This window comes from Periophthalmus magnuspinnatus, chromosome 5, assembly GCF_009829125.3.
Source record: "Periophthalmus magnuspinnatus isolate fPerMag1 chromosome 5, fPerMag1.2.pri, whole genome shotgun sequence".
NCBI lineage: Eukaryota > Metazoa > Chordata > Actinopteri > Gobiiformes > Gobiidae > Periophthalmus > Periophthalmus magnuspinnatus.
The window spans coordinates 15943349-15956691 of NC_047130.1; the positions used below are offsets into that span (position 1 = coordinate 15943349).

The 13343-nt window shown below is 43.8% G+C and overlaps 1 protein-coding gene across 1 annotated transcript in view; it reads left to right on the forward strand.

The window, feature by feature from the left end:
• The window catches only part of cpne5b (copine Vb), a 163127-nt gene that overhangs the window by 33378 nt on the left and 116406 nt on the right, over window positions 1-13343 (forward strand). The window contains exons 2-3 of the mRNA XM_033967231.1: window positions 388-428; window positions 1654-1700. Coding sequence (XP_033823122.1) covers window positions 388-428; window positions 1654-1700 — 88 coding nt within the window. The remainder of the gene's footprint in view (window positions 1-387; window positions 429-1653; window positions 1701-13343) is intronic.

Genomic DNA, 13343 nt, shown 5'->3' on the forward strand with positions numbered 1-13343 from the left:
TGACGCTGGTGACTCTTCTGTGACGATGGATCGATATTTCGACATTTGACGTTTGACCTGCAGATTCAGCGCCGTCTAAAGGTCAGGGGTCAGGTTGGGTCAGCAGCAGGGGGCGACAGTGGCTCGGTTGGTGCAGCGCTCGCCCACCGACCCACAGGTTGATGGTGCGATTCCAGCTCCCACAGAGAAAATGGCGATTTGTTATTGTTTTGTTGTCTTCCAGTCGCCTCTAACTGTCCGAGCGTCTCTGATTTGGCGCCGTCCCGCTGACGAGCTGATCCGTTTGGTCCCATAATCCCACTGAAATTCCGCCCTCTCCAAACAAAATGGCTGCTCAAAAGTCCGAGCTCGTCTCACACGTTTCCTCTGTTTGTTTGTGTTTTTCAGGAACCTTCTGGACAAAGACACATTCTCCAAATCTGACCCATGTGAGTATATTTGGACTTATACCAAACAGAAGTAAATTTAAAGATGCACTATGTAACTTTTCTAGTGAAGGGTGACACCTGGAGTTACCGTGGAGACGTATTGCTTTGATTCAATATTCCACAGTATGGCATTAAGCTCATCTCTCATCGTGTCTCAGTCTTTGTTACTGTGCGCCTTTCCACAGATACGACCTGATACTGTCCCCTGCCCGTCTCCATGGAGATGTGTACCTTTAATGCCATACTCTGGGACATTCCAGGCAAAGCTTTAACATCTCCATGGAGATGACAAATGGTATTGCTGTGTTTGAAATGACATCACAACATTCTTTCTCTCTCTCCCATCTCTTTCTGCAATCTCTCCTCTCTCTCTCCTTTCTGTCCTCTCACCTTCTCTCTTTCCCTCTTCTTCTGTTTCTCCCACCCCTCCGTCTTTCTCTTTGTCTGTCCCTTTCCTTCTTTCTTGCTCCCTCTCCCTCACTCCCTCTGCCGCCATCTCTCCATCTTTTTCCCCTCCGTCTCTCGCTCATTCCCTTTCACCCTCCCCTCTTTACCCTCTCCCTCTCTTGTTCTCTTTACCCTCTACTCCTCCTCTTCTCTCCTCCTCTCCCTCTTTTGCTCTTTACCCTCTCCTCCTCTCTCCCTCTCTCCCCCCTCCTCTCCCTCTCTTGTTCTCTTTCCCTCTTTCATTCTCGTTCCCCCCTCCTCTCCCTCTCTTGTTCTCTTTCCCTCTCTCATTCTCTCTCCCCCTCTCCTCTCTCTCCTTTCCCCCCTCTTTTTCTCTTCCTCCCTCAGGTTCCTCAGTTCTTTACATGTTGTATGTTTCATGTCACAGACTAATCCACAGTCTGTGAGTATGACATAATCACATTCAGAAAAGTTCCTCAGTGCATCTTTAGTGTCAGTGCTGTTATAAAGTGAGACAGTTGTTTCTCTGGATGTTTCTGATCCTCCTTTTGTCTCTCTGTTTGCCTTTGTCCCATTCGTGTCTCTGATTCTGGGCCAAAACCTGATCCTCCTCCTCTCTCTCTCTCTCTCTCTCTCTCTCTCTCTCTCTCTCTCTCCTCTCTCTCCTTTTTCCTCCCCATCTCCCTCTTTCTGCATTTGTCTCATTTGTTGTCCATATTTTGAGCTTCTCTCTTCTCTCTCTCTCTTTTTACAGTATGTGTTCTGTAAATGGTTTACACCTCTCCTCCTTATCCCTCTCTTCTTTCTCTCTTTTCAGTATGCGTTCTTTACACTCAGGGGGTGGAGACCAAACAGTGGAGGGAGGTAAGGACGTTCTCCTCAGCCTCATGTTTGTCCTTTTTACTGTTTTTTCTTTTGTAAAATTCTGAAGGAGCGTCTGGAGGAGCCCTCGGTCAGTGAGGTCTTCACCTTGCGCCTCCTGGAGAGTTCCTCCCAGGTCAGGGGGAGGCTGTGGACATGGAGTCTGAGTGGACCATGTTCTCCGCCTCTATTGTCGATGTGACCGCTCGGAGCTGTGGTCATCAGGTCGGTGGTGCTTGTCGGTGGCATACGCTGGAAGTGAGGGATGTCGTCAGGCTGAAGGAGGAGTCCTATGGAGCCTTGTTGGCCTGTGGAACTCCTGAGGCAGCCGATGAGTACAGGCGGGTACAGGCGGGTACAGGCGGGTACAGGCGGGTACAGGCGGGTACAGGCGGGTACAGGCGGGTACAGGCGGGCCAAACGTGCCGCAGCTCGTGTGGTCGCAGTCATTGAGGAAGACCATCGGTCGACCTCAAAGAAATCCTGTCAAACCGCCCGACGCCTCCGGGGGGCAGCACTGCTTCACCAACACCGCTTAAAGTGTAAAGTTTACAGAGCGGGTGGAGCTGCTGACCTCCACCGGGGATGACGGGCGGTGGAACAAATACTCTTTAATAATGAGTTGATTTATATAATATCCCTACTTTAATTCAAGCGTCTCAGATTAACAGTTTTGTTTTTGTTTTTTTCCTCTGGAGTCGATGTGTTTCTCAAACCCAGCTCACAGTTTGTTCCCTCTCTGTCTTATTTGTTGTGGCTAATAGCTCAGTATTGTTGCGCTCATACAGCTTTCTCTCTCTCCCTCCCCTGTTCCCTCTCTCCCTCTCTCCTCCTCTTCCCTCTCTCTGTTAGTCGTTGTTGCTAATAGCTCCAGTGTCGTTCCGTTTGCTCTAATTGGAAACTTCATTGTCCAAAATGCCGTCCGGAGTGTTTGTGGATCGATACTTTGACATTTGGCTGTGGCCTCGGGGAGAGAGTCACTCTGTTTATCGTCGTTATATTATTTTCACATTTAAAACGGTTCTATCTGTCTAAAAAACGCCAAAACGTGTTTATTTGTAATAGGGTCATCAGAAGTATGTGTTTTTTTATCATCATTGTGGTTTCGGATCGGTATCGAGTCTATTCCTCAGTATCGAAATCGAGTTTGACATTTTAGTATCGTGACATTAGTCTATAATAAAGCTGCAGTTATTTCTCCTGTAGAGTCGCTGTGCTAATGCTAATGCTAATGCTAATGCTAAGTTTGAGGCATAAACATTAAAATAAAACTGAAGTAATCGACACAGAAAAACATGAGTTAGTCTTTACGTAAAATTGTTTTGTTTTTTGTTATAACTTTGAATTAAACTGAGCTCAAACACAGAGACAGTTTGTGTGAGAATTAAACAGAAACAAGTTTATAGATCAGACGTGTTCTTCAAACTGTTCTGTTCTGCTCCTCCTCTCCTCTGCCCCTCTCCTCTTCTCCTCTGACTCTCTCCTCCTCTCCTCTGACTCTCTCCTCCTCTCCTCTGACTCTCTCCTCCTCTCCTCTGCCCCTCTCCTCTTCTCCTCTGAGTCTCTCCTCTTCTCCTCTGACTCTCTCCTCTTCTCCTCTGACTCTCTCCTCTTCTCCTCTGACTCTCTCCTCTTCTCCTCCTCTCCTCTTAGTCTTCCTCTTGACCTTCATCCTTCTTCATATATACTTCTTTCTTCTTTTGTACATCTCCAAACTTATGTAACATCTGACATGATCTGTCCTGTACACCGAGTCAAAAGAAACATCTTTACTTTTGCTCCCATTAAGTAGTATATAAATAGTATACTGTATTTTCCGGAGTATAAGTCGCACCATCTTAAAAAAAGCATAATAATGAAGAAAAAACATGTAAGTCGCACTGGACTATAAGTCGCATTTTGAGGGAAATTTATTTGACAAAATCCAAGACTAAGAAGAGACATTTTATCTTTAAAGACAAGTTATAATAATAAAATAAAATAGAGAACAACAGGCTGAATGTCAGTACAACACGCTAACATAACACATTTATATTTATTTAGCTACATGAAGCATCGACAGAACTGAATATGTGTCTGGTATGATAATGTAAGATATTAACAGTTAATCAGATAAATAAAGAAAAAACAAGCTAACAAGTTTACTCTGGATCTCACTCCAAATCACTAAATCCATTTAATTCTTCATCCTCGGTGTCACTTCTGAACAACTCCACCTGCTCCGGAGGTAGATGAAGCGACTCTTCCTCTTCCACGTGGCTGTCATACTGGTCACAAGTCTAGAGCGCCGTCACATGGTCTTCAGTGTGACAGTAACGAAGAGGGAGTGCGACATGTAAGTCTCACTCCTTAACAAACTATGAAAAAAACTGACACTTATAGTCTGGAAAATACTGTATATATTAACACACAAATGGGTTTCATCTGTTATGTTACATTTGAATTAAAGTTTCACATCACAGCTTCAGGACAAACACCTTTAAAAAGACAAAATGGTCAAGTATTCATTCTTCAGCTTTTTTCCCCCAAGTTCTAATCTTGTTCTCTCATCAAAAACATGTCTGAAAAGTTTTAAGTTTTTTAGTAATCTAGAGATCTCTCCGAGGCCCTATTTGAACCCTGCTTATGGTTAGCAGTACGAGTCTGTACGAGGCTCCGCCCACAAGTCTACATCACCCATGCTCCACACAACAATTCTCCATAAATATACAAAAACATGATACAAAACTACAACAACTTGACAAACCTGATGTGATGTGCAGTAGTTTCATTAGTGGGATGCAGCTGATTGTGTTGTGATAGTGCTCTGAAGGGGGAGGGACTTAGCACAGAGAGTAAAGAGAGGGGAGACTCAGAAATCAAACATGTTAATACGTTGTTTTGGGTGAATTTAGCATTTTCAAAACAATAAAAGTAAACATGGAGATCTAAATATGTTTTGTGTTACAGTTAATACCTCATAGAAGTAAATACCCCCTCTTTAATACCCCAAAGAAGTAAAATAGCTCTTGTTCAAACATTTCTTTCAGCTCAGCTCTAGACTCTCTCGTAAAGTTCTAATGGGAGCAGAGGAGACGAGGATCAGTGACACAGTGAAGCAGCGTTGTGGAACAAAGAGCCAATTACAGCTCAGACTCCGATGCTATAAGTTCAACACAAATGAGTGAAATCAATAATCCAAAGTCCCTCAATCTCTGCTCCACCTCCTCCTGTGTGTTTGTGCTGAAGCTGCTCCTCCGTTTCTCACTGGCCCCTGTGTGTTGTGTGTGTGTTGTGTGTGTGTTGTGTGTGTGTTGTGTGTGTTTGTGTGTGTTTGTGCTGAAGCTGTTTCTCCTGTTGGACGTTTCACTCTGTGCTTCAGTCGGAGGTGCCGCTCTCTCAGATTCTCGCCCCGTTCAGTCAATAGTAATTAGAGAAGTCTGATTAAAAAGTGCGGCAGAGGAAGCAGAGCCGTGCCTTTAAGAGCACACCTGTCCCTTTAAGAATGTCTCTCTCACACACAGATGTTGGACTTCCATGCTTGTTGGGGACATTCCTTATCCTTTCCTTCTTTTCCTGGAGACTGGTCCTGACTTTAAAGCACTACGACTAATGTTCCACGTGTTTGAGCAAAATGTGTCTCGTCCCAGTGCAGATAAATGATATAGTTTTATATTATGTAAGTTTAACCAAGGGTTAAAATCTGATCCATTTGAGTCTAGTCCTGGTTTTCCCTTTTTCTCGTTTCTTTGAGTCACATGATTCCAATCATCCAATCACGTGCTCCGGAGGGAGTATTTAAGCTGCTCAGGACAGATGTGGAGGGAAGCTGGTTTATAGCGTGTGGGGGGGCGTGCGTGAGACTGGACTGGTGAGTCTGAATACGCACTGCAGTGTGCCTGATGACTTTAGCATTAGCATCATTAGCTAACATGCTAATGCTAACTTAGGCTGTGTTTGAATGTCCACACTATTCCCTGGGGAGGGCACTGTTTATGGATCACAGATTTTTAGTGGTGTATGAATGTCCATTTAGTGAGAAAGTAGTGCACTCAAAATTTCCCACAATGCACCTTGAAAAGAAATGTCCAGCCCTGGTCACTAGAGCGGTCAATATAGACCACGATCCAATGCGAGAATTGGAAAAACAACAGAGACAGAGACAGGTCTTTAACTGGACACAACACGACTGAATGAAGCAGAGAGAAGCTCTGGTTTATCTCACTGTTGATCCTGATTATGAATAAAACACTGAAATAAACCTTTATGGTGTAAAGCTGCTAGCATTAGCCGCTTTAGCTCGAGCTGTTAACAGAGCGAGAATTTACACATCTCACACAATCTTTTTTAAAATCCAGTCAGTTTATGTGAGATCCAGTTTGACATAAACTTGATTATTATTATTACATAAAGACTTGAGCCAGTCCAGTCTGATCAGTATTTATGACACAAATCAACTTTTATCACAGTTTAGACTCTGGTCATGTGATCAGAGTCACGTGACCAGAGTTGCCAGGGCATCAGGGGCTGTGGACACTCACACACGCTCACATAAACCTGTTTTAACGAGGGATTATCTCTGACAGCGATCCAAAGACTCTGCAGCGACTTTTTGTTTTGTGGATTTAAACTGAGACAGAGGTGTCAAATTATTTCAGATGGATTCTTCCTGTAAAAATCTTTTGTTTTTGTCATTTTTTTTCTTTCTTTCCTCAACTTGGACAGTTTTAATCCAGGCTGACACTGCGGCAGAGTGGTTATCCTGCCTCCTCCGCTCATTAGAAGGAGACTGTGTGTTATAGACTCCTAAACTGTTTATATAAATGGACATAGTGATCATGGACTCACTTCAGCTCCATCGACTTTGGCTCCAATTCACTTTCTATGTAAAAACTGTGTCCCCTCTCTCTGTAACTGCTGCTGTCAGACTCATCATTTTGGCCTTAAATGTTTGTATTGACCCGCTCTACATGATCCTGGAGTTTTTATTTCACCTCTGTATCTGCTCGCCTCTGTGGATGACATCGCACTCCCTCGCTCCGCGTCTTTACAGTCCGTGGTGTGACTCCTGATCTCTTCTTCTTCTTCCTCTTCTTGTTATGATCTTATGTTTCTGTTTCCTCTTCGCTCTGATCACATGGTCGTATTATTTCGAGTGTGGCCTTTTGCTGTGATTACCGTTGCCATGGCGATTCTATTTGAAGCTCCATTCACTTTTCTTCTTGTTTCATGAGAGAGCGTAAGAGCAGCCGTGCGTTTGACCCGGGTCCAGAGCTGCGTCAGAACACTACAGCCTCGTTAGCGCTGGAGAAGAATGGCTCCTGGTTTATTCTTTCATCGTTCTGTCTTCTTGTGGTCGGTGCTGATGCCGTGGGAGAAAAATTACTCTAAATTAGCTCTTTGAATGTTGAAAACTGTGTCCGTCATCTCAGGAGAGGAGCCGCGACTCTGCAGCTCTAGGTTTACTTCAAAACACAAGCAGATTTTAAAAGGAAATAGAAATCTTTCCCCAAACACTGACTTGACGCTGTGATAAACCGTTGTGTGTTGTGTATTTTCAGTGCTGGAAATGTACATGTTGAGCAAAACAAAGCTAGCACGTTAGCATCAGCTGTTTGTTGTTTGAGAAGTGTATTTCCAGTGTGTAATAATCAAACATGAGTGTGTGAATGTGTCAATGTGTGAATGTGTGTGGTTCCTTCATGTAAAGCCCTTATGAAGTATAAAGTTAATATCTTACATTTTAAATTTGTCACAGCTAAAATTGTACTTTTTACTGCATTTTACTTATTTATCTACAAAACGTGTATGAATTTGGACACATTATCGAGAGTGGCATTTATTCTTTTATATAAGTAAAAGTCCATATATTTATATTTATTTCTTACAGAATCCACCTAAATACTTTTGTGAGGAGAGTGCTTAAGGTGAATAATGAGGGGTATTTTACTTCTATGGGGTATTAAAAAGGGGGTATTTTACTTCTATGGGGTATTAAAAAGGGGGTATTTTACTTCTATGGGGTATTAAAAAGGGGGTATTTTACTTCTATGGGGTATTAAAAAGGGGGTATTTTACTTCTATGGGGTATTTACTGTAACACATCACATATTTAGATCACCATGTTTCCTTTTATTGTTTTGAAAATGCTATATTCAACCAAAACAACATATTGTGTGTATGTTTAATAAGTCTCCCTCCCTTTGCTCTCTGTGCTAAGTCACTCCTCCTTCAGAGCACTATCACAACACAATCAGCTGCATCCCACTAATGAAACTACTGCACATCACATCAGGTTTGTCAAGTTGCCGTGTACAGTTTTGTATCATGTTTTTGTATATTTATGGAGAATTGTCATGTGAGAGCATGGGTGATGTAGACTTGTGGGTGGAGCCTCGTACAGACTCGTACCGCTAACTGCAAGGAGGGTTTGAATAGGGCCTGGGAGAGATCTCTAGATTACTCAAACATGCATGAACGACATCTAAAACCTCTTCAGACATGTTTTTGATTATTATAACATAGGAAAACGCTTACAAAAAGTGGGTTTTGTGCAATATCCGTCTTTAATAAAACAATTTCATAAACCACTCCACCCATTTCCAAATCTTGAAACTTATAATTTGCAATAATCTCATAACGCTCTGCTAATTAAATCCATCCTCAAACGGCTCTCGTCTGGGGCGCTTGATTCTCACTAAAACAGTATTTAACTCAAGAGCTAATTAAATATGAAACATGGCCTGCGGGGGGGGAGGGGGGCTATTCATCACTTTACTCCATCCACTCCATCAGACGCCATTACCGCTGATAATGTGATTTAAATGTAAACGAGACAAAAGCAGCTTAACCAGAGGATGTGTTGTAATAATATAGAGTTTAAATAAGACCTTAAGGTTGTGGGTTTGACTGCTGATTCCTCTGAGTTGAGTGTGTCGTAAATGGGCACATTTTTATACAGCGATTTTTCCATTTTCAAGACTCAAAATTCACATCAAATAACCCGCTCTACATGATCCTGGGGTTTTTATTTCACCATTGTGTCTGTAAATCAAGATATGAACGTTAATAAAGACGCCTTCTTTCCCCGAGGTCACTCCCGCTAGCGTTAGCAAGCGGGATTGACAGTGTTGCTTAGCGCCCGCTCCCCCTAAACCTGCGGTGTGGGTGGGATGGGGCGTTACCTCCAACAGCCTCGCTACTGATTGGCTCTTTGGTTGCTATGATACTCACGGTCAGACGTCCAAATATTACACTCTGCTCCAGATTAGCCACTATAACTGCTCTAGCCTCGATGAGCTTCATTTGGAGCCGAACGCTGTGGGTGACGTCACACTCACTTAGTCCGCTGTTTTTATTTTAAACATTTTTGGCTAATTCGTGCTAACTGGACCGTTAGAAGCGATGACTCAGCCTCAGTTTAATCCACAAGGACGTGCCCTGTGGACCTACAGGTGCAGGCGAGGGTCAAACTTTAAACTTGGCCTTTTAAATGATGCCACTGGCTGGACATCTGGAGCAGAAGTATTCTATGGGATATTAAAGAGGAGGTAATTACTTATGTGGGGTTTTAACTGTAACGCATCTTCTTTTTCTTGTTTTAAAATGCTATATTCACTCAGAACAACATCATATTCTATAGTTTATGTTAATATTCGAGGCGCTGACTTAAACTCGAGCCGGTCACATTTCAAACAGACGAGTTTTGTTGCCAGATTAAACAAAATGCACAGACGAGGAGCTGCTTTGACGATGAGGAGCAGCACGAAGAACAGAGAGAACACAATAACAACAATGAGACGAACACGGAGTAAAGATAAATACTTAAGTACATTTTACCGTGGATACCTTTTACTTTTACTTCACTATATTTAAGAGCAGTATCTGTACTTTCTACTACATTTTTGAACAGGACTGAAAATTGTTACTACTGAACAAAATAATCCCCCCTCCTCCTCCCCTTCTTTTCCCCCTCTCCTCCTCCTCCTCTCGTATTCTTCCTTTGACCAAAATATGTTTAATTTTGACTCTATACTTCCACATTTACACTTTAACAAATGAACAACACTTGTGAGAAATACTTTTACTCTTAAAATACATTTTAATCAGGTACTTTTATACTTTTACTTGAGTATTTCTCTCCTCTCGTATCTGTACTTTTACTTCCACTACTACACAGACATGGGGATTTGTCGCTTGTTGCCCTGAAAATCTGGCAACCCCGGCTCTGCCCCATCTCCCCCGCAGCAGCAGAACCATCAGCCTCCTCAGCCTCTCCATCTCCTCCTCCTCTTCACCTCCACCAGTCTAAACCCAAACATATTGCACTAAATACATCACAACCTCTCTACATTTGCCCAAACATGAAAATACATGTTTATTTTTCTCATTTTGTGTTTGTATTTTAACCTTTTGTACTTGATTCACACCTTTTAGCTTTAGCATTGTCAGTGTCGTTAGCGCTGCTAGCTAACGTAAACACAGCGCGCGTTCACAATCAGCCCACACAGCATCTGCTCCGAGTGGGAACGGCTCAGGGTCAAACTCAGAGCGGAAACACGAGTCACTAAACACGACAGAAACGTGACTGAAACGCGACAGAAACGTGGCTGAAACATGACAGAAACGTGGCTGAAACATGACAGAAACACGACTGAAACATGACAGAAACACGACTGAAACATGACAGATACACGACTGAAACACGACAGATACACGACTGAAACACGACAGATACACGACTGATACACGACTGAAACACGACTGAAACACGACAGATACACGACTGAAACACGACAGATACACGACTGAAACACGACAGATACACGACTGAAACACGACAGATACACGACTGAAACATGACAGATACACGGCTGAAACACGACAGAAACATGACAGATACACGACAGATACACGACTGAAACATGACAGATACACGACTGAAACATGACAGATACACGACTGAACTACGACAGAAACACGACAGATACACGACTGAAACACGACAGAAACATGACAGAAACACGACAGAAACATGACAGAAACATGACAGATACACGACTGAAACATGACAGATACACGACTGAAACATGACAGATACACGACTGAAACATGACAGATACACGACTGAAACATGACAGATACATGACAGATACACGACTGAAACATGACAGATACACGACTGAAACATGACAGATACACGACTGAAACATGACAGATACACGACTGAAACATGACAGATACACGACTGAACTACGACAGAAACAGGACTGAACTACGACAGATACACGACTGAACTACGACAGATACATGACTGAACTACGACAGATACACGACAGATACACGACAGAAACATGACAGAAACATGACAGATACACGGCTGAAACACGACTGAAACACAGCTGAAACATGGCTGAAACACGACAGATACATGACAGATACACGACTGAAACACGACTGAAACACGACAGAAACTCTTCTCTCTCTTCTCTCTGTCTCCTTCTCTTTCTCTCTAAAGTAAAAGTACCACATGATTAAATCTACTTAAGTATTGCAGTACCTGTTTTACTTTTTACTCTTTACGTACATTTTAAAAGTATTTCTCTCAGATTATGAGTTTTATGAAGCTTCAAACTGATAAAGATTTGAGCTGAATTTTGTTCAACAGAAACAACTCAACTGTAAATAGTAAAGTCTCATTTTTATACAGCGTTTTTCCACCTGTTTTACATCAAGAACCCCCCCCACACACACACACACACATTCACAAGGTGTGTTGCCCAAGGACACAACAACAGCCTTCATCTGTGGGCAAACGCTCTACCAACTGAGCCACTGTTAAGTTGGTTTATGAGTCAAAGTTTCGTGCCGTTAAAGTGGCCGAGGTGAGTCTGCCATACAATACCTCCACTTTAAAAGGCTGAGGTCAGATGCCCTCCCTGTGCGTCAGATGCCCTCCCTGTGCGTCAGATGCCCTCCCTGTGCGTCAGATGCCCTCCCTGTGCGTCAGATGCCCTCCCTGTGTGTGTCAGATGCCCTCCCTGTGTGTGTCAGATGCCCTCCTTGTGTGTGTCAGATGCCCTCCCTGTGTGCGTCAGATGCCCTCCCTGTGTGTGTCAGATGCCCTCCCTGTGTGTGTCAGATGCCCTCCTTGTGTGTGTCAGATGCCCTCCCTGTGCGTCAGATGCCCTCCCTGTGTGCGTCAGATGCCCTCCCTGTGCGTCAGATGCCCTCCCTGTGTGCGTCAGATGCCCTCCCTGTGCGTCAGATGCCCTCCCTGTGTGCGTCAGATGCCCTCCCTGCGTCCTCGTCTGCTCTGATGTTGTGTTTGTTCCTGATGGAGATGTTCTGATGGACGTGTCAGTGTTTTTGGGCTCAGATCCTAAAGTCCCTCTGAGTTTTGCGTTGCCAGTGACGATAAGTTTTGTTTTGCATATTCATGTCGTACATTTCCTCCACACATCTGTTCAGAGCGTCTCCGGCCAACGTGGATCATCTCCGAGACGTTTAAACTGGAACCAAAAACTAAATCTACTTCTTTTCGCTGCAAACTTTTGTATCTGGCGTTGGAGCAGCAGCTTCTACTCTTTTATTTTCATTTTTTCCAATGGACTCTGCGTTCAAGAACTATGTGACATCACTCAGCACTGCCCTGATCACAGCCAGGTGTTTCTGATACAAACACCTGTCTGCAGGGGGCGGAGTCTGAAGTGTGGATGTCTGTTAGACCAATCACACTGCTCCTTATACCTCCAGGCCCCGCCCCCTTTAGTCCTCCAGGCTCCGCCCAGTTTGGCAGCTCTATTTGAAATGTGCTTGTGATGAGGGAAGGCGAGAGGGAAGGAGAGAGAGGGATTGAGGGAGAGAAGGGGGAGAGAGGCAGAAGGAGAGAGGGATGGAGAGAGAGAGAAGGGGGAAAGGTATAAGAAGAGAGAGGGATAGAGGGATGGGGACAGAGGGGAGTGATAGAGGGATTGAGAGAGAGAAGGGGAGAGAGACTGAAGGAGAGAGGGATGGAGAGAGAAGGGAGAGAGGTATAAGAAACGAGTGGGATAGAGGGATGGAAAGAAGAGAAGGATGGAGAGAAGAGGGAAGGAGAGAGGGATGAGAGGAGAGAGAGAAGACTAACAGACAGAAAGATGGAGATGAAAGGAGAGAAGGAAAGAAGGAGGGGAGAGGAGGGAGACAAGAGAAAGAAATGAAAGAGGAGATGGAGATGGGAAAGAGAGCGGTGAGAGAGGGGAGAGAAGATGGGGAAGAGGAGTGAGAAAGAGACTGGGGTGAAGAGAAAAAAAAAGAGAGACTGGCAGAGAGAAGTGAGAAAGGAGAAGAGAAAGAGAGAGACAGAGATGGAGGAAAGGGCAGGGAGACAAGGGAGGAGATGGAGAGAGCGAGAGAAAAGAGAGGACAGTCCTTCACCACAGCAGCAGCTCCAGGGAGAAACTTAATGAAATATTCTCTCACTCACCAAAAAAAACGACAGAAAATAACTTAAAAATATTGAAAAAGTCTAAAAATAGAAAGAACAAGGACAGAGGCAGAAACGAGGAACATGATGAGAACAGAGGATGAAAACAACTGAAGGAGCAGACCTCCACCAAGGCACAACTTGTAATGGAACTAAAGAGAGAGAAGAGAGGGAGTGAGATAGTGAAAGAGAAGAGAGGG